General features: G+C 37.8%; 1 protein-coding gene across 10 annotated transcripts in view; it reads left to right on the forward strand.

The window, feature by feature from the left end:
- Positions 1 to 18958, forward strand: part of SYTL2 (synaptotagmin like 2) — a 59949-nt gene that overhangs the window by 21634 nt on the left and 19357 nt on the right. For all 10 annotated transcript variants that reach the window (XM_056495735.1, XM_056495988.1, XM_056495654.1 and 7 more), the window contains exons 3-8: positions 7263 to 7411; positions 9500 to 9632; positions 15684 to 15753; positions 16272 to 16371; positions 17394 to 18275; positions 18884 to 18955. In XM_056495735.1, the coding sequence (XP_056351710.1) occupies positions 7263 to 7411; positions 9500 to 9632; positions 15684 to 15753; positions 16272 to 16371; positions 17394 to 18275; positions 18884 to 18955 (1406 nt within the window). The remainder of the gene's footprint in view (positions 1 to 7262; positions 7412 to 9499; positions 9633 to 15683; positions 15754 to 16271; positions 16372 to 17393; positions 18276 to 18883; positions 18956 to 18958) is intronic.

Here is an 18958-nt window from a genome sequence, read left to right on the forward strand (position 1 = left end):
CTCCTAGCAGTGCTCTTGTGGGATGTGCATGGGATTGTTTGCTCCTTGTGTAAACTGAAGGAGGTTAATGATAGGGGAAATTCTGGTGTGGAGTTGTTTGTGTGGTGGGTGGGGATTGCTGTGAGCCAAACCCCTTTGATACATTAATTGGTGTGGCATTGCAAAAAGAGAGAAAACTTCAGGGGTCTGGTTCTGCTGGGAGTGTGTAGCTGTTGAAAGCCTATTGTAAATGTTATTTTGACTCTGGCTAGTTATCCTCTCCAGTTACTTTTCCAGGCAGTTTTCCTTACATTGTTGACTGTCAGAACAAAGGCTCTTTTATGAGGTGGGATATATTTAAGGTATTGTAGAGAGGTTAATATTGGCATTGGGGATACCAGACTTACTACTGTAATGTGAAAATAAGTGACATCAGAATGCACACTTAAAATTGTCATAAAATATATTTTTGTTAAATGAAACTGTTTTGAGAGTGTGCTTAACAGAGGCAAGGAGGTTCTTCATGTGCCTATTGTGGCAGAAAAAAATCAGCTCATGTCTTCTGGATGAATTCCCCATAATGGACACTGCTTAGCACCACATATGATTTTCCAAATACAGTGACTATTCAGGAAGTGGATCAATTTTATTCTCTAGGAGAATATTAATGCCATTATTTATCCATTTTAACAAAGCAAACTGCCATAAGAATGAAGATGGGGAGAATGGTCCCAGCCCACCTTGTGAAATGCCAGTAAGAAAAGCAGGACTGTTTTCATCTTGATGAGGTGAGAAAACTGGGCTTAAGGAAGGGACCTTGCTTATTGGTCTTGGTAAGAGATACAGCATTGGACTACACTGAGAAATGAGCTGATACCTTTTCTTCCCAGTATTGGTTACTACTTTGTCTGCTAATAGCAGATAAACTGACAGGATGATGATTGGGTCTGCTAGTGAAGCAGGGCAGATGGGACTCATGGTAGAAGAATGTACTGAAGGAAAAAAAGCAGATACTTATAACAATTTTTAACCTGTATATTGAGTACTCCCTCTGTAAGCAAGGTTTTCCCTACAGTTCAAAAACTTTCTTGGTAAGACTTATCACATTTGTACCTGACACTCTTGTATTACTACCCACCAAACTGAAGCCTTTGTCTTCAGATTAGATTAGTCTTGATTTGTAGTTCACTTGAAATCCTAAATGCAACCTTTTCCACAGCAGGAAAGATATCCTTGCTGGTAGTGTGAAGCAAGCTATGATACAGACTTTTCTGCTCACTTATATTTGCTTGTATGTGTCATTTGGTGGGGCTGGTTTTATGTTTTATATGCCTGCTTTTAAAGCCTGTGAGGAGCTGGGGACACTGTGTGAGCAGAACCTGCCAGTTACATATTTTCTATCAGCCTTTCCACCCCTTGTTCAGATTGTCCTGTGCTGCTGTCCAGGCAGGATCTAATACCAAAGGTGTATTGTCACAGGACAGCTGTGCCTCCATTGAGGGTTGGATTGGTTGGTTTGGTTCAGTTTTCCCCTGGCAAGGTTACTTGGGTTGCATCAAAAGAGGGAGGGGAGGCCATTGAGGAGCCTCAATGCAAGTCCTTTAAAATAACAGAGAAACTGAACAGTGTAAGGCTGTTCTGATAATGAAACAAATGGAAGATAATAGAAGCTACTAATACTGGCAGACTTTGAAGACTTCTACCTCCTGTAGCAAGACTCAAGAGTCTTAATATTAATTTTCTGAATGGAATAAAGTTAAGCTTCTATATACTAAGAAATGCTTCAACAAATTCATATGTTCATTGTGTCTGCCTAGGGAGTATCTAATGAAATGATCTCTATAATTCATTGCTTGTAAAAGGAAGTTCATTTCAAATTTGACAGTGCAACTACTAATAGAAGAGTAAGTCTGAATGTTAAGTGCAGGTGACATAGTAGAAAGGCCCATAGACATGAAGGACTCTATCTGTGCAGATATACATAGTGCAGAATATACATACAATTGAAATGAAATGGGGGAATATGTGCCAGTTTGATGCCCCATGTGTGGCCATCTGCTCAGAGAGGAATGTCCAGCAGGGTTAATGTGATCAGTGTGTTTCACAGCCACTTGTTCAGCATAAACATTGGGATCATAGTTTTGGTTCTAGATTCTGACAGAGACCATATTTCAGTGGGCAGCAGAGCTTCATGTTTTTTCTTCTTTCTCTCCAAAATCAGTCGACTTCTTACACCTCTGAGCATGTAACTCATTCATTCATTCTGATGCTTCAGGCTTGGATGAGTCTTTCTCCCCTCTGACTTGAGAGACAGTCTAGTCAGTTCTCCAAGGACTCAAAAGCAAGATAATACCTGAGATTTATTCATCAGGGTATTGTTAGTAGACTTAACACACACAGACTTCTGAATAAGCATAAAATGGAAGAACATGCATTACTACCAACAGAATTGGCTTGCTTTTTCATGTACCCAGCTACTTCTTACTATCAGAGAGTCTTGCTGTCTAGAGAGACTCCAAACACAAGAATTAGAGGTGTTGCTTATGAGGAATTGTGGTGATTAGGATGGAGACAGGTTGCATAACCTCACAGGTCTGCTTTGTTATTTCTAGTATAGCCCTCAAACAGTTAGAAATTATATTACTCTATTGCTTAAACCAATTAAATAGCAACTGATAGGTTGGTTGGTTCGTAGGTTTGTTTGTTTGTTTTTAGAGTTTTGTAAAATCATGTGCAGCTGCTATATAAAAGATAGCTTACTTGCTGTTTGGGACTGCCCACTACAAGTATTTTGGGTGTAGTTCTCTAACAAATGTCAAAACAGACTTTCTTACTATACCTTATGTAGATATTTGCAGTCTAAAGAGGCATGCTCATACAAGGTGGAATGCTTAAACAAATACTGCTTTGTCCTGTAAACTTTTTCTAGTCATTTCCTATTCTTAAATAATAAAAAAGAAAAATCAACAGGTCTGGCTTTTATAATGCCTGTTCTAATATCATTTTACTCCTGTCCTTGCATGAGTGATACTACAAAATGTTTTTCTTGTTTTTTTTCAGAAAGTCACCTAGAATGTAAATCCTTTGTCTTTTTGTTGGTTTGAGATTTGTTGTTATGTTTGCAGCAAGTAGAATTGAGATAAAATTCATCAAAATCCTTTCCTTTCAGCTTTTCCACTTACTTGGTATTCCACTTGCAGAAGGGAGGTTTTGGGAGTTAATTTGTAGATAAGGTGTGGTAATATCAGGATTTTTAAAGGCTTTATTGGACTCTAGGGTACTTTATCCATATGTTTGGATTGGGGTGTGTGGGACAATAATTAATCTGTCTTTGAGGCCAACACAGACCTTGATCTAAGTCCTCCTTCATTCTATGAGGAGTCCCAAAATAGGGGTACCACACAGATTCTCCTGTCTGAAAAGCTCAGTTTAAGCTGTCAGTTGGAGTATAAGGCAATCAAATAAGGTATTAAGGTGTCAGTAGTCACATCTTGCAAATTCTGTGGTGACTTGTAATATAGACTATGAACAAGGCAGGTGCAGGTAGGGAATTGAGACACTAAGGTATGTAAGGTATGTATGAGGTATTTATTGCTAGATACTCTTTTCAAAAACAGGGATGAGTTGTTATCTCTTTGCTTGTGCAGTGACCTATTGTAGTAGCTTACAAAGCATAGGATAAACCATTCTGGCTTTGGTGATAGGAAGGTTGACAAGGACTGATTATATCAGAGCAGATTTCCTGCCTTACAGTGATACCATACGATATGGCCCATTGTCAGATGTTCCAGAGGTGGAGAGGAGCAACCCAATTAATCCATGCATAGATTTTCTGTTTGCCTGCAGAGTGGTGGACAGTTGTTTTGAATTCCTGTTCAGTGCAGTCTGTATGTACTTACTGCCCTAGGGGAGATGACAAATTTTCCATCTTGCCATAAAACATGTTTCACCTTGGCATAGTGGAAACATCGTATTAAATAGTGGGAACTCAGTCTTATTCAGTCCAGAAATCCTCTTTTTAATTTCCTTTTAACTATGTACCTTTACTTTCTTGTGTTTAAAGTTCCTATAGGAGAAATGGGCACTAGCTTCATTAAAACTTTAGGCTGTTTCCCCTTGAAAAACTGCAGCATAAGCTAACTGGCATTTTAACAGAGCACAGAGGGACACTAGAATACATACTTGCATCATACATAAAGCTCTTGCTGCATTTTCTCCTAATTGCAAACTTGGCAACTGAGCCTGCAATCTGATTCTTAATCTGGATGTCTACTAGCTCTCTGATCACCAAGAGAAGAATTTAATGGCAGCTTGGTCAGCCTCCTTGTTAACTGGGGAGCTGGCATAGAATCAGTTGTTCCCTTTTAGTGCTGTTGTGGTTTGCTGGGAGGCTGATGTAGCTGAGGAAAACCATGGCTGCAGTGTTATTCTCAACAGAGAAGGCAAATCTGTGTCTAATTCCTAGCAGTCAAACAGGCCCACACAGTGCAAGTAGTTTGTTATTACTGATGTCCTCCTAGCAAATCTTGAGAATTCAAATAACGTAGTAAAAATTCCCATTTGTTGCAGAAACAGCCGTGGGCATTGTGTCTATGGTTAGCACAGAAGGCTTAAAAACTTTTTTGTTGTCAAGACGTAAAGCTAATTGTCTTTCTGATAATGGAAATTGGTTTCTTTACTTGTGGCTGAAGAATGTCTGGAAATAGCTTTAATACTTATGTTGCTCTTAGTTCCTCAAAAAAAAAAAAAAAAGCCTGACTGACCTCTCTTGAAAGGGTGAGTAAGCCAAGCTTATTTCAAGGGGACATAGTAGAAGTCTGTTGTAAGTCAGCTGCTGTGAGCATCTGTCATTTCTCACCATACAAACCCTATCAGGCAGCCAGGTCATTCATAAAGGAAGTGCTGTGTAAATTGAGAGCACATTTATACTTTTGTTAGCTGCTGGAGTTAAGGTACACTAACTCTTAGAGGCAGCAAGCAGAAGTGGGACCAGGGTGCTTGACTTTCACTTCCAGACAAAATGAGAGCTGCATTGGCCAGGTGACATTTATTGAGCCTAGACCTATGACAAATCCATGCCTCTGTCTGTGTCTGGTTATGTTAACTGGTCACAGGTCTGAGAATCCTGCAGGCAGGTAAGCAGGCTGCAACAGCTGAGAGGCCTGGGATCCTGTCCCCTTCCACAGCCCAGCTGAGCTTCCTCTGCTCTGGGCTGACGTGTAAAGGTTTCCAACCACACCCCAGTTTCAGTGGCTGAATACCAAGGGGAGAGGGGTGAGCATGTCTGGGGTGAAAGGATTGAATCAAACAGGGTGAGGACACTGAATACCTGTCCTGTGACTCAGTACCCTCCCACCAGAGAACCTCCCTTGGCATATGTTGTCATACTGTCCCAGAGCACTTGCTGCGGTCAGAGCTCTGCTGCCCTGCAGGCTGTGCAAACAGCTGAACAGCCAGTCCCTACCCTAAGGGGCATCACTTCTCAGAAGACAAATAACACATGTGCAAGAAGGTGAAAGGAAGAAACAGCCACCTGTGTAAAAAATTTGTGTTTTACATTTCCATTCTTCCTGCTGGCTGCAATTATAAACTGAGTAATATATTTGCTGGAGGACAAAGGGAAGCTACTGCTGTGTTCCTGCTTCAGCTTAGAACACCTGCTTAGGAAAGGTACATATTTTGGCCCTTAGAGAAGCACAGAGGGAGGGAGAAATTTTAAATGACCCAGTAATACTATGGACTGTTGAATCTTGGAGTTAAAAATGCCAGTGGGGACCTCAACATCTGGCAGCCTAAACTGTGTGTAGTAGATTTGAGGCACCCCTAGAAGGGACTGATTTTTGACAGTATTTTCAAAATGAAGTTTTATGTATTCAAATTCTAATATAGCTGATGGATTAAAATAAGTCTTTTCATATCTGGCTATACCAAAATGGAAGAGAAGTTGATTGACAGATGAAAATGGTCTATCTTAGTGTGAGGATTGGGACTAGCTCAGTGTCCTTTCTCTGCTGTGAATCTTCTCTGCTGACTATCTGTACTATCTGACAGTCAGATCTGCAACCTAAAATATAAAAGGGCTGGCATCAGAGTTAATTGATTGTATGAGAAGATCTGTCCCCTAAACCCCTAAGAAATACCATACTTGAGTGAGCTTTGTTGGGGCTGGGCTAGATGATATTTAAAGGCCCCTCCCAACCCAACCCATTCATGGTTGTCCATCAGACCTGTGAAAGACAGCACCATTCCATGGCAATGTGGCCTTCCAGTCTCAGTAAATGGATCTGATTTGATTTCTCCCTTGGGCTCTGTTATATTGCTGAAGGAAAGGACATAAATGGAGAAAGAAGATGAAGCATGACTTTTTTTTTTTTTTTTTTTTTTTTTTTTTTTGCTTCAGTGCTCTCTAAATCTTTATGGTAACTTCCCTGATCTGAAGGTTAGTCTCTAGGCCATGTGTAAGCATATGCCTAATACATTACATGCCTAACAAGGAAAAAAACAGTCTGTCAAATTGCCCACATCAACTACTTATTCTTTTAAAGCATGCCTCATAAAAACAGGAAAACCCTGAAGCCTGAAAACAAATTATTAAAAACTTGTCTTCCGGTTTTTAAAATGGCTGCTGTTCACATGATGGATATAGGTAGATTAATAAAAAAAATTTACAAAAAACTTATTTTGTTGTTTCTTCCATGTGATGATGTTTTTCTTTGTAACTTACTGTATTCATATAAAGATTTTTGTGTAATTTATGGAAAAAATGGTACCATGCTTCCATTATACATTAGGACTGTGTGTTTGTAAAAGTACTGCCAAAAAACTCCTGAAGTGGTACTTTCTGAGCCTCAAAATAGCCATGCTCCTAATTTTGCTAAAGACTTTTTATGTTACTAGCTTATTTCAATTTTAATCTTGGAAAACTGGCCTTTGAAGGCAGGAAGTCAAGATCTGCAGTAACTGCAGACTTCTCTAGTGCTTGAGTGTTCAACATAGTTAAGCTGGTTTGTATTTTTAATAGAGTTAAGTTGAAGTAAGGCTTGAGGCTCTTCCCTTTCCAGCTCATTGTCATCCTTCATAATTAAATAAGGAGCATAATGGGAGAGAAGATGGAAACAGCATGTAGAGACAGTGTTAAAAACACATCAACAAACAAAACACAGCCCTGCTCCCCAAAACAAAAAACAAACAATCAAAAAAATCTGACTCTTTTTTTTCCTGTTCACATAGGTAAGTATGTGAAGTATGATTATATCTCATTTATTAATTTTTCTCTTCCTCAGGCATTTACCAGAAAAAGTCAAAGACCGTGTTCAGCTGAAGAACATGAGTGGGCAGTGGTTTTATGAGGCCAAGTCGAAGAGGCACAGGGATAAGATCCATGGAGCAGATATTATCAGAGCTTCCATGCGCAGGAAACCTGCCACCATTGGTAAGCATTTGGTTTGGACTTCATTTTGGAAAGGCTGGCTCTTACTTTGCTAACCTCAGACAATGTTGTTTGTGAAATACAAGACTGCTGGTCTCTACAAGTGGAAAATGATGCAAATAAGAGACTTCCCATGTAATTTACAGTGTAAGCTTTCCTCTCCCACAGTGCTGTATATTAAAGAGTGGTGACTGCTAACAGAAGGGATTGGCTTGTGTTTGTGTAGGATTAAAAGCTCTCTGCACTTGTAGACTCATTCTCTTTTTCATTTCTGAGGCCCTGTGAGTTAATTAGGAACATGCAAAGAATCCAAGATTGAGGAAATTGCTCTTTAACATGAATTTCCAAGATTTCAGTGCTTGGTTTGAGATCTTTGAGGCTTAATGGCAGGCATCTAGAGATAGTGGTTATAACTAACTGAAGTATATGTGCTGAAAGCTCTGCCAGCTCTGACTGGCATCTTGTGTCCAAGTGAACTTTAAGTGCACCCAGAATCCTCATGCCACAGTGGGTACCCTAGTCACCATCAACTTTATCCTTTGGAGGGGAGTGAGCAACCAATCTCTATTCACAAAAATGTGTTATATAATATCCAGGATTTTATAGACCTCCATCATAAATCTCTCAGCATCTGACTTTTAATCTAAAGTGTCCTGGTCTGTTTTATCATTCTTCATATAGAAAGTGATTTTTTTTTCCCTTAGTGAAATTTACCTACATCCCCTTTTAACCTCCTCAAGTTCTACTAAGTCCTTTTGATTTAGAAGGGCAAGACTTATATTATTCTTACCAGATTATGCTGATGTTTGTACTATTTAGTTTTTTTAGTTGTGTCAAGTGATTTTGCTATGTGCTAGTGAAGCAAATAAGATACTTTTTTCTAAACTGTGACTGGACTACACTTCGTTGCTTTCTATGGGTTTTGTAACTACAAGTTAGCCTTGTTTTCCTGTGTCTAACCCTGTAATATTGCACTTTCTCAATTTCTATATTTTCAGAGATGATTTTGACTAATGTCAGTTAGCAGTTTGAGGTTACTGCTTTGAGTTTTTAAATTAAAAAGAAAAGGCCTGGAACAGAAAAGAATGCAGAAAAAAAACTCAAAGGTGGCTAGTGTGGTGTGTTTGTCATTTTAACTGGTTTTGTGCTTGAAGTTGATGAAAGTCAGCTGTAAAATTCTAACTAAATTTCACAGTAACTTTTATCTTAAAGGAAAGTACTAAAAGCCATACCATATTAAAGGAAAGTTAATTAATCTTGATATTGTTACTTAAACAAAGGGACATGTTGGTACATTTAGAACTATGTACAATTGCTTGGTTTCAATGACTCATGGGATGACAAGATATTTTTCCTTGCAGTTATAGATAGCAAAAGTGGGAATAAAAATCTTGCTTATTTTTGCACACTAAGAAGTTCTTCACTTCTAAACTATTGGTGAAGAGGAAAAAGCATTAGAGAAAATAATGGAATGTTTTTGTTCTGAAAGGGATTATCAGAATAGAATTTTGTCCCACCCTAAAAAGAAATGCAAATATATTTGCATTTGCTGAGTGAGGTGGGGCTTTTTATTTGTTTGGGTCTTTTATATTACCTTTTTAACATCTTGTGATAATTCTGTCCGTAAAGGATTAGCCACCTACCTTAGTGAGTTATGACCGACTTCCAGTTTACTGCTTAGGAAGGGAATAATTGACTGGATTTCAACATATTTTCAGTTTCCTATGGTTTAATAATTTTTGCTTCCTCAGCACACTGATGAACTTTCAGTATTTGTCTAACTACAAGAACTTTAGGATCAGTCTTTACCAGGGTTCTTGTAGAAAATTCCTCCATTCAGGATCACTTAAACATTTAAAGAAGATACATCTGGTATAGTAGAAAGAAGTATTCAGAGCAGTATTTAACATTTCTAGTGGCATTAAAAAGGTATTCTTTAGAAGGCACCAGATCTGCTTCTGGAAACAATTCAAGTGTAGAAATAGCTATTTAGAAATAGCTGTAGGCCTAAATGCAAATACTTGTACTTCTTTCTTAAGAAATCCTGTGTGAACATGTGGGAAACAACAATATTCTTGCTTCATATTTTAGCTGAAATGGGTCAGAACAAAATGAGCAAAGCAAAGATCAGCTGGGTGAACAATGTTAATAAAGAAGTCTTCATGCCACCAGATCTACACAGCATTGTGGAACATCAAGAAGAACAGCAGAAAACTAGTTCAAGGTAAGCTGTCTTATCATGCTTAGAATGTATATATATGGACTAGTGAAACTTGGGAGCTGTAAGTTCCACCCAAAATATTGTACTTATCTCTTATTTCAAAGGTCACCAAATGTTCCTTCATTTGAGAATTGTACACGAAATCTTTGCATGTGACAGGCACATAGCCATGCATTGCTCTTGCATTTGAATATAGAACAATCAACAGTCCTCAGCTTGTCTCAGAAAAAGTTGACAATCAAGCATAGAATGGTCACATACATGTTCTCATGTCACAATTTATTTTGGTTCCTTGAAGTGAGACCTGGGTTTTCTAGTTAGAATGGCTGGCCATGATCAGTCCCCTGCAGTCAGTAATAGGGGGACCAGAACCTCTGCATCTCTTTATTCAATTGTTTACTGAAACCATTCTATTAATTCAGCCTGAATTTTAAATTTGGATTACAGCATTATTGAGGTTAGAAAAACCTGTAAAATCATCAAATCCAACCATTAACCCAGCACTGCCAAAGCCACCATTAAGCCTATTCCCAGGTGCCACATCCACATGCTTTGAACACTTTCCATCACGTGAGGAATTGGAGACTAAGAAATTGCTGCTTTGAATTTTCCAAATAACTGGGCACATAGTTTAAGACCTCTGCAACTTCTTAAGAAGACCAAACATATTTCAGATGGAACAAACTAGAATCTTGAGATAGCTGCAGAAAATTAGTCAGATTCTACCAAGAAAAGTAAATGTCTATCTGGAATGGAGAAGCTTCCTTTGAGTAAGATAAGGCCTCGTCCTTGATATGCCTGAATTACTACAGTTGTCAGGAGGGCTGGATGATAAGTAGTTTCTGAACCAAAAAGGATTTCATATTAATTCAGTTTATCTTAAGTCTAAACATCCCAAAAAGCTTTATTTTGCTTTGAAATATCCTGAGTTGATTTCTGAAACAGTTATGTTTCTCTTTAAAATACCTACATGTAATTCATTGGCTGTGTTAAAAACTTCCAAAAAGCCTACATTTGAGAAGGAAAGTGCTGAAACAGCTGGAGTCAGAGCAGGTAAAAGTGAAATATATTAAAGTGGCTGGATTCCTTAACACACTGAGGAAACAAGAACCAGGGTGTAACTGTTTGTGCTTATAGTGAACAGAGTGAGGTAAGAGCCAGACTTACTTCTTAGGGGAACTGTTTTACTTCTGGTTGTGCCATTGATCAGCTCTGTAACCTGTCACTTTCTTGTCTGTCTTCTAAGTCCTTCTCTGTACATCATCTGTTTTTTCTTTGCAGTAAGGCTTCTCCTACTATGCATTTATACAATACCTAGTAGCAATTGAACCTTTCACTTTCGTGATCTGCAGTCTGGGCACACACATTCATGGTGAATGGCAGCAAAGGTTGGTGTGAGTCTTAACAACTCTGGCTTAAGTTACTGGTCTTTCTAATATTTTATCACTATCAGTGAATTCAGAGGTGTTTTTTTTGACCACATTGAAAGTGTGCTGAAAAAAGTCAAATATATGCTTTGTTATAGACTTGCCAAAAATGAAGTTGAAAAGGGATGATAAAGTTTGCTTATCACAAGACAGAGCTCTGTTTCCCCTCCCAACTCAAGTTAACTGATATGCTGGCAGAGGTAGTTGTTACTAAATGTAAGTTTTTTTTTTGCAGGGGGCTTTTGCTTTCAGGGGATTGCTATGAAGTTATTTCTTTAAGAACAGCAGAAGACTTGTTCCTGTTTAATATATCTTTTAGAATATTTTACATATCATCATGCGCATCAGGAAAATATGATACTTTTAAAGAAGTATTTCTAATGCTATTCTTATAGTTACAACTCTCCACAAACTGTATGTGATTGATAAGCTCTAATAGATTTCATAATATGCCAGGGCAGCCTCTTCAAAAATACATAACATAGCAAGATTTAAGAATATGTAGATAATTTTTTTAAAATGAGACCAACTTGATAACGGTCTTCAACTTGAAGCGATTTGATGACTTATTTCAGATCACAGCCATGAAAAGCTTTATAGTTATTTTCCGGGACTCTCTGCTGCCTTTTGCTCCAAATTGTACCAGAAGTTAATCAGCCTTCACGCCTTGTTCGTGTGTACTTAGGCTTTCCTCAGTAGCTCAAGATCCTCTCTCTAAAGCAAGCTCATCCAGTCCAGATTTATGAGGCAGTTGGAAATGGACCTTAGAAGTAATCTATCATAGGTGGGCTGGATGCTTACTTACATTGACTTTGCATAAATAACTTTATTAGATGCCTCAGTTAATTTGTTTCTAAAATGTCAAAACCTATGGCAAGCAAATGTGGCAGAACTGTGAAATTCATTGCTTATGATTTTAGTATGGGCTTAATTCATTATAACTGAGATTAGTCTACACAGTATTGCATGTGAGAAATTGCAGGAGGCACCATATGCTCTTAAAATACTCTTCCTTTCTGTTCCCTTGGTACTGGAATTTGATGGAGACTGGCCTGGCATAACTGTGGGCCTGTCTCTGGCAGAAGGAAACACAGTGGTGTGAAAGCAATAACCCCAGTATCTGGGGTGGGAAGGGAAAGTCTACAAAGATTTAATTTGGCTGCTAAAATAGTGGAACCACAAGGAATTAACAGACTCTCCCTCTTACAATGCAATAGTCTTAACCCAGCTAAGAGATGAAACAGATAATCATTCTAGAATTTGGAATTGCATTAAAGGCAGTTGGCAGCTTACAGTGTCCAAATGCTACCTGCAGTTCAAGCATTTGGACTTCTATAGCATTTTAAAGTGCTGCTTTAAGAGTAAGTTTGTGGGTGTTGTGGGGTTTATGGGGCTTTTCTGTTTGGGTGGTTTTTTTTCCCCTTTCCCCTTCTTTCTGTAAGAGTGTGCCTCAGGCCAGCATTGACTTGCAGACTTTGCCTGAACTGCAGAGCTAACCTGAGGATTGGGTCCAGAAGCTATGTGATAACAAATTACTCATAGTACTTTTCTTCTGGATCCTGTTCTTAAAGCAAAACAATTCTTACTGAGTGTAAAGAAAATTTAGTTCTGGTAGATCTGTTTGTAAACTGATAAGGATAAAATCCAACCCTGAGGCCAGTTCAACTACTGTTGAATCAGGGTGCTGCTATATTAGGTGGAGCAACAATATTCTTAAAATTAGTGGTGACCTTTATCCCCACACCCCAAATATCTAAATTCCATAATGAAGCTATGAATTATTTATTTATTGATTTTTATATCACTGTGATAATTTTCTTGCATACCAGAGGCTTTACAGGCCCGGTATGTGAAGTGTCTTTGAAGGTGTAACCTTAACAAAATGAATTTTCAAAGGTGAGTCACACTTGTCAATATTACCTCTGTCCAGTGATGCTATTTGTCTATATGCTGAATCTCAAAAAAGGAGGGTTGTCTTTCCAATTAAGATCTGTAGGTTGTTTTCTTCCCTAAGCTAGAAAGTATTCTTGATTAACGTTGAGCAGGTGGCAACTGGGGGTCCTGAAGTTCAGCAAGTGGAAAACTTGCTCAAAAGCCTTGACTTTTAAAATCCATGTATTGACAATGCCTGCAAATCTGTAACCCCTTTCTCTAGCTTTGCTCCTTCCTTTACCTTGTTGCCTCAGTGTGTATGGGACTTGGGCCTTCATTGTGGCTCCTGGCATATCATTTTTCCAAGTTGAAGTGCAGAATTTTTAAAACCTTTTTTAATCTTTGGCCTTACACACTTTTAGATTAGCTTTGGGAATGCAGTATATCTGGGAACTGTTTGTTCAGTTTTCTTATCTATACAGATTGTGGGTAAACTCATTTCCAGACCCTTTTTTGTAAAACTTAGTTATAGGATACTGGCTGTTGGGTTGGGGTTTTTTTTGTTTGTTTTTGTTTTGCTTATTTTTTTGCATTGCTTTATTTAGACCAGGGTTTTCAGTATATAATGTCAAGTTAATAATCTTTAATTCTTCTGTGGTAAGTCCAAATAAGCATTGCATTCAAGATTGTGAGATTGTGTCATTGAGCACACACACAAAGTTACCTCTCCACTTGTAAAAACTGCACTGAAGAATGTCTTACCAGTTTCTTGCAGCTCAGGGTGCTTAACAGTATTTTCCTTGCTTAAAATGAGTGAGGGGTTGAAGTATTTGGGATCCAGACCTTAAAAACAAAAATCATGATTGTCCTGTTCAGTAGTAGATGTTGCAGAGAAGACAAAAAATGCAGGACCATACCGGTGTGGTGCTGTCAAAAACAAAAACACAAATGCTTTTTAAAGGAAAGACTACAACCTCCATTTTCTGTAGTTTCTTTTATATGTATGTCTATTTTCACACTTATATTAGAACTAAGGTTAAAAACCATAATGTAAAAGAAAATTTTGGAAAAGAAACCAGAAATTGCAACATTTTGCTCTTTGAGAACCAGAATTTTTTTTCTTACTTGGGATCAGCAAATAATAGAACAGTAGTAATCTGTTAGTAATCTGGTGTGTGCATATAAGAGACTGCAACAGTTACTGTCTTAAAAAATGTAAGAACAGTTAATTTTTCACCCCTGAGATAGATTCCATTACAAGATCAGCTCATACCTTAACCCTCTATCACTATATCACTATATTTCTTAAAGGCAGTGTTGAATGCCTTTAATGCTCACTATGGTAATTTTATCTTCTCCGTAATTATGTTTTTCCTTCTGCAAAATGTAAGTGATGTCACTGCTCAGACACACTTAGCAGTCCAAAGGCAAGTAAACTTTCAAGGGTAGTTATTGGAGTGTTTTGGGGTTTTTTTTCTCCCCTAAACTTTGAGTTTAACTGTGCACCCTGGAGAAGATGGGAAAGTTGTCCTTCCGCTCAGGAGGGTAGACTGGTACCAGTTATCAGACTGGAGAGATATTTGTCAATACAAGGAGAGAAATCTGGAACTTGATGAGAGGTAGATGCTGTTTCTGTCCTGAGACACCTTATGGCTCTTCTGTTTATCACCCTTAAACCTTTTCACACATAACAAAAATCATTGAGCAAAGAAATACTCAGATTTGGAATCTCTTTGTACATCTATATTGGAAAAACCATAGGAGTTGCTTTCTTTCCTAACCTGAGATATATTTCCTGTCTGGAAATATAATTTTTTTTCTGCTTCACACTGTTCCTCTACCCCAAAATCACAAGCGTGTATCTTGGTTAATGTCAGTGTTTTCCATATAAAATTAGGATACTGGATATAGTTGTTATGTGAAGACCATATTGAAATCCATGTGTAACTTCCATCTTCAAAAACCAAATACTTTTTCATATCTGAGATGTTTCGGTAAACTCAAATAGTAAAATTCTGATTGGGAACAAAACCTTGTGCCATTCTGCAAGTAGATGAAATATTTCTCAAGATAATATAGGAGCTGTCACTTCTAGTGCTTTTAATTTCTCCCTATCTGGGTTATACTTATTATCACAAGTAATAACTTACTTCACTTATGCTATCAATCAAGAAATTTATACATCTCAATTGAAAGAATAGCTTATAAAATGTAACTCTGAGGTGTTATGTTGTCATCAGTGACATGTTGCATCTTCACTCTAGTGGTGATGGGGTTTCTCTGTTTTTTCTGACTTTGACACTTTGCAAAACTCTATGTTTATTCAGATTTTGGCACTTTCCTCCACTTTGATTTCAGTCCTAGAAGTACAAATGTAGGACAAGGATGGAGATGGCAGCACTGATATTGTTTGCAGAGTAGCTATATTTACTATATTTGTGGTAAAAATAATATATATATTTATGTTTGTTTTTTATAAAAATTGCTCAGACATCAAAAATATGCCAAGTAGAAGTTGTATTGAATTCTTTAACAAGTAAATACATTTTTGCAAGAAAACAAAGCAGCAAGAGTATCCCATTTGCTATAGGAATGAGATGCTTTTCTTCTAAATCTGATGAGTACAGGCTAAATAGAAAAACTCAGGTGCCAAGTGTTTGTTTGAGTATGTATGAGTGAATCTTTGATCGCTTTTTCAAAAAGGCTTAAAGTAATGTCCCATTTGCTGAAGTTGTTACATAATTTTCCTTTGCAGTTCCAAAGAAGTAACCCCTGCATTAAACAAACCAGAGGAAAGACCTATGAAGGCAGTCTCATCAGTAAGGGTATGACTGATACTGAATATGGTGGAAGTTATTTGCTTCAGTGATAAACATTTGTAAAAAAAATAAGGGTTTTTTTGTTTTGTTTTGGAGGTAGGCAATGAAAGCCACTAAAGGTTCAGCATTAAAGTGCTGCTAAACCTATAATTGGTGGCTGTTTTTTCTTGACATTATTTCTAATCTGTTCAACTACTGAAAGTGATTGACCTGCTCTGTTCTAATATCACAGAATTAGATAAAGATATAATTATTTAACTTGCAAGAACTTGGAATTTTTAAGTGTCTTTAGGTGGTGGCTTATCTCTGTTGATGGTGAGTTCAAAAGAACAAGATGAAGTTATCACTGGCACTTTGATAGTTTCCTGTTCATATTGTTTAGGTTTTTTGTCATGTATCCAATTTAAGAGGTATGCCTTCAGACTCTTTGCTGATAGATTAGTGGGGAAGAGAAAATCACTGCACTTGTGTCTATTCTGTGATGTAAGAATTTCACTGCAACAGTAATTTTGTTCCTTTTTTAGCAAAGGAGAAATCCATTTAATTCCACTGCATCAGATGATAACTTGAACAGTGAGGAATCAGAGGACAGACCAGCCACTGTACCTCAGCTATCAAAGAAGGGTAAATGTACTTGTTTAGGAGATGACTCTGAATTTCCTGTAGGTTTATATGGAAATTATTTTTACTTTCATTGCTTATTTCTGCTTTCTGAAAGAGATCAAAACATTTTTGTCTTAACTATTGGAAGTTGTCAACTAGCTTATTTCAAATCTCATCTAAAGCATGTGAATAGACTCAGGAAATGGCTGTAGACATGAGTAAATGGATTTTGCTTTCTTTGTTTTACTCACAGTTCTAGTGAGTACTAAGCACTCCATCTGAGAGGGCTGCTTGTCCTGAATTGCTGACAAGAGGGCGGTGAAATTTCATTGAATTTTGCATAGCTGTCTTTTTGACCTTCCAATCATTATTGCTAATTGACTTCACAGAAGCAGCCTAGTTCTTCTCTTTGGTCCATACTTTTTTCCTTTGTTTGTATAGTCCTGTATGTTATCCTCTCTTTCCTGCAGTATTTTCTGCAAGCAAGTTGATGAGTGATTATATATCACAACACATTCATTTGAAGTTGTAATTTAGAGTCGTATGTGGCTGTTACTCTTCTGTCTCTGTTGGGAAGCATGCTAACAGGAAAAGAAAAGATTTGCATAGTAGGAGTAGAAAACCCTTCATCTCCCTGCCAGGAGATTATTTCTGCATTTGACTTGTTTTATATGACTGTGGAAATAGCCAGTTTCCATTTTTGTAGGTTGCTGTTTATGTTCTGACATTGAAGAGATGTATGTGTATTCAGAAGCTGCCCTTCCCTGCAAACTTTGTCCCTTGGAGGAATAATGCTGCTAAAAAACTTGGTGTGCTTTCTTTGGTATCATCAAATAGTTAATAACTGCAAGCTTTTAATTTGCTAAAAATTTCTATTACATAAAAATGAAATCAACACCTATATAAAATTACTGGCTGTGTTTTTGCTGCAGTTGTTTTCAATAAACCAGTATAATCACTGCATTTTAGATCAGCACTGTCATATCTTTCTGTTTACACTGGCAAATGTCACATAAACTCATGAGCTCTTCTATGTTTTACAGAAATTTGGTCACTCTCAGAAGACAGCCCACCCAAATCAAATTTACAAAATGATGAAAGAGATAAACCTGAGAAGCCTTCTGTAGAACTTACTGATGAATCACAGAAGGAACTAGCTAAGCGTCCTGTCCCAAAAGCCAGGAAACTAATTCACAAAGCAGCAGATTCTGTATCACAAAGAGAGGACCTTGTTCCCAAACCAGCCAAGCAGACTGAGAGGATTAATGGCATTGGTACCCCACCCAGGGGAATTCTGAAGCGTAGCTCAAGCTCAAGTTCCACTGACTCAGAAGTTCGGGTCAGTCAGATGTTAGATGTTCAGAAAAAGAATGGTCTTTCTACTGCAACTATTTTTGAAGGAGAAGGTGAGAAGAACTCGCTTACAGAAGGAGCAGAAGACTCCACACAAAATTCACTGGAAAAACTGAAACAAGTGAGGTTTTCATCTAGCTCAGGTGAAGGAAAACCTCTGCAAAACCCACAGCTGCACAATGGTAAAGAAAAAGGAGAGCATGATATCTTAAAGCCTGACCAAAAAAAGAATAGTGGAAATTATGCTGTTCAATCAGATTCACTTGGGGATAAGCAAATTTCTGCAGCAAAGCCTTTGGGAACCTGTTCATCAACTTCACAAATGAAAACAGTAGATGACATAGAAGAAGACACATCTGCATCCAGCCCTTTTGACAGTAACAGATCAATCTTCCCAGTTAGTGAAAGCTTCCAGACAAATACAGTTACTCCCAACAAACTTGGAACTCCAAAGCAGACCTCCAGCAATATCCTGTCAAACAGCAATTATGAACAGAGTGTCGATCAGACACATGAAAAAAAATCCAACCAGATTTTGAGCCATGAATCAGAGTCACACAAAAACTTCACTGGTAAGAGCCTAATAGAAGTGAAGAATGGAATGAGATAGGATAGAGCACATATTCAACATATAGAACACATATTCAAGCTAACAATTAACAACTAGGAAACAGTAATAGGAATGTGCTACTGTGGGAATGTGGTGCTGCAGAATTAAATAATCAATTTTTTTAATATACTTTTATGACCTCCTACTGGTAATCTTATCAGAGCCAGTATAGGCACCTCTGTTGTGGATGGTATTTTAGTGTAGTGCTGTCAGTTGTCCTTGGGAGGAATTCAGATGTGACTTAGGAATTTGCTTATGGGACTAAACACAAATATGCTGGATTGTCAACTTCTGTGCGTGTGTCACACCCAGCCTCCCTTCAATGAAGGCATTTCCTTTAGAATGGGTTTAACTCATCTTCTTGGCTTGTACCCTCAAAAGCAATTATTCCAATAGGAAGTCTCAGAGCAGGAATTTTCCTCACTCTATTGCCCATGGTTCTTTCCAAAATCACAAGGACAGAGAGCTGTTTTCTCCACTAACAGTTAAAACACTAACAGTTCTAGGTAGACCAAACATTTTTAGTCATGTGTCTGATTCATAACTCTAATGAGTTTGTTTACATTGTAGATGAATATCAACTTTCTGCTGAAGCAGAAGCACTTGAGGTGTCCAATACCAATTCTACAAGTCTTCAACAAGGTA

Source organism: Oenanthe melanoleuca, chromosome 1, assembly GCF_029582105.1.
Source record: "Oenanthe melanoleuca isolate GR-GAL-2019-014 chromosome 1, OMel1.0, whole genome shotgun sequence".
Classification (NCBI taxonomy): Eukaryota; Metazoa; Chordata; class Aves; order Passeriformes; family Muscicapidae; genus Oenanthe; species Oenanthe melanoleuca.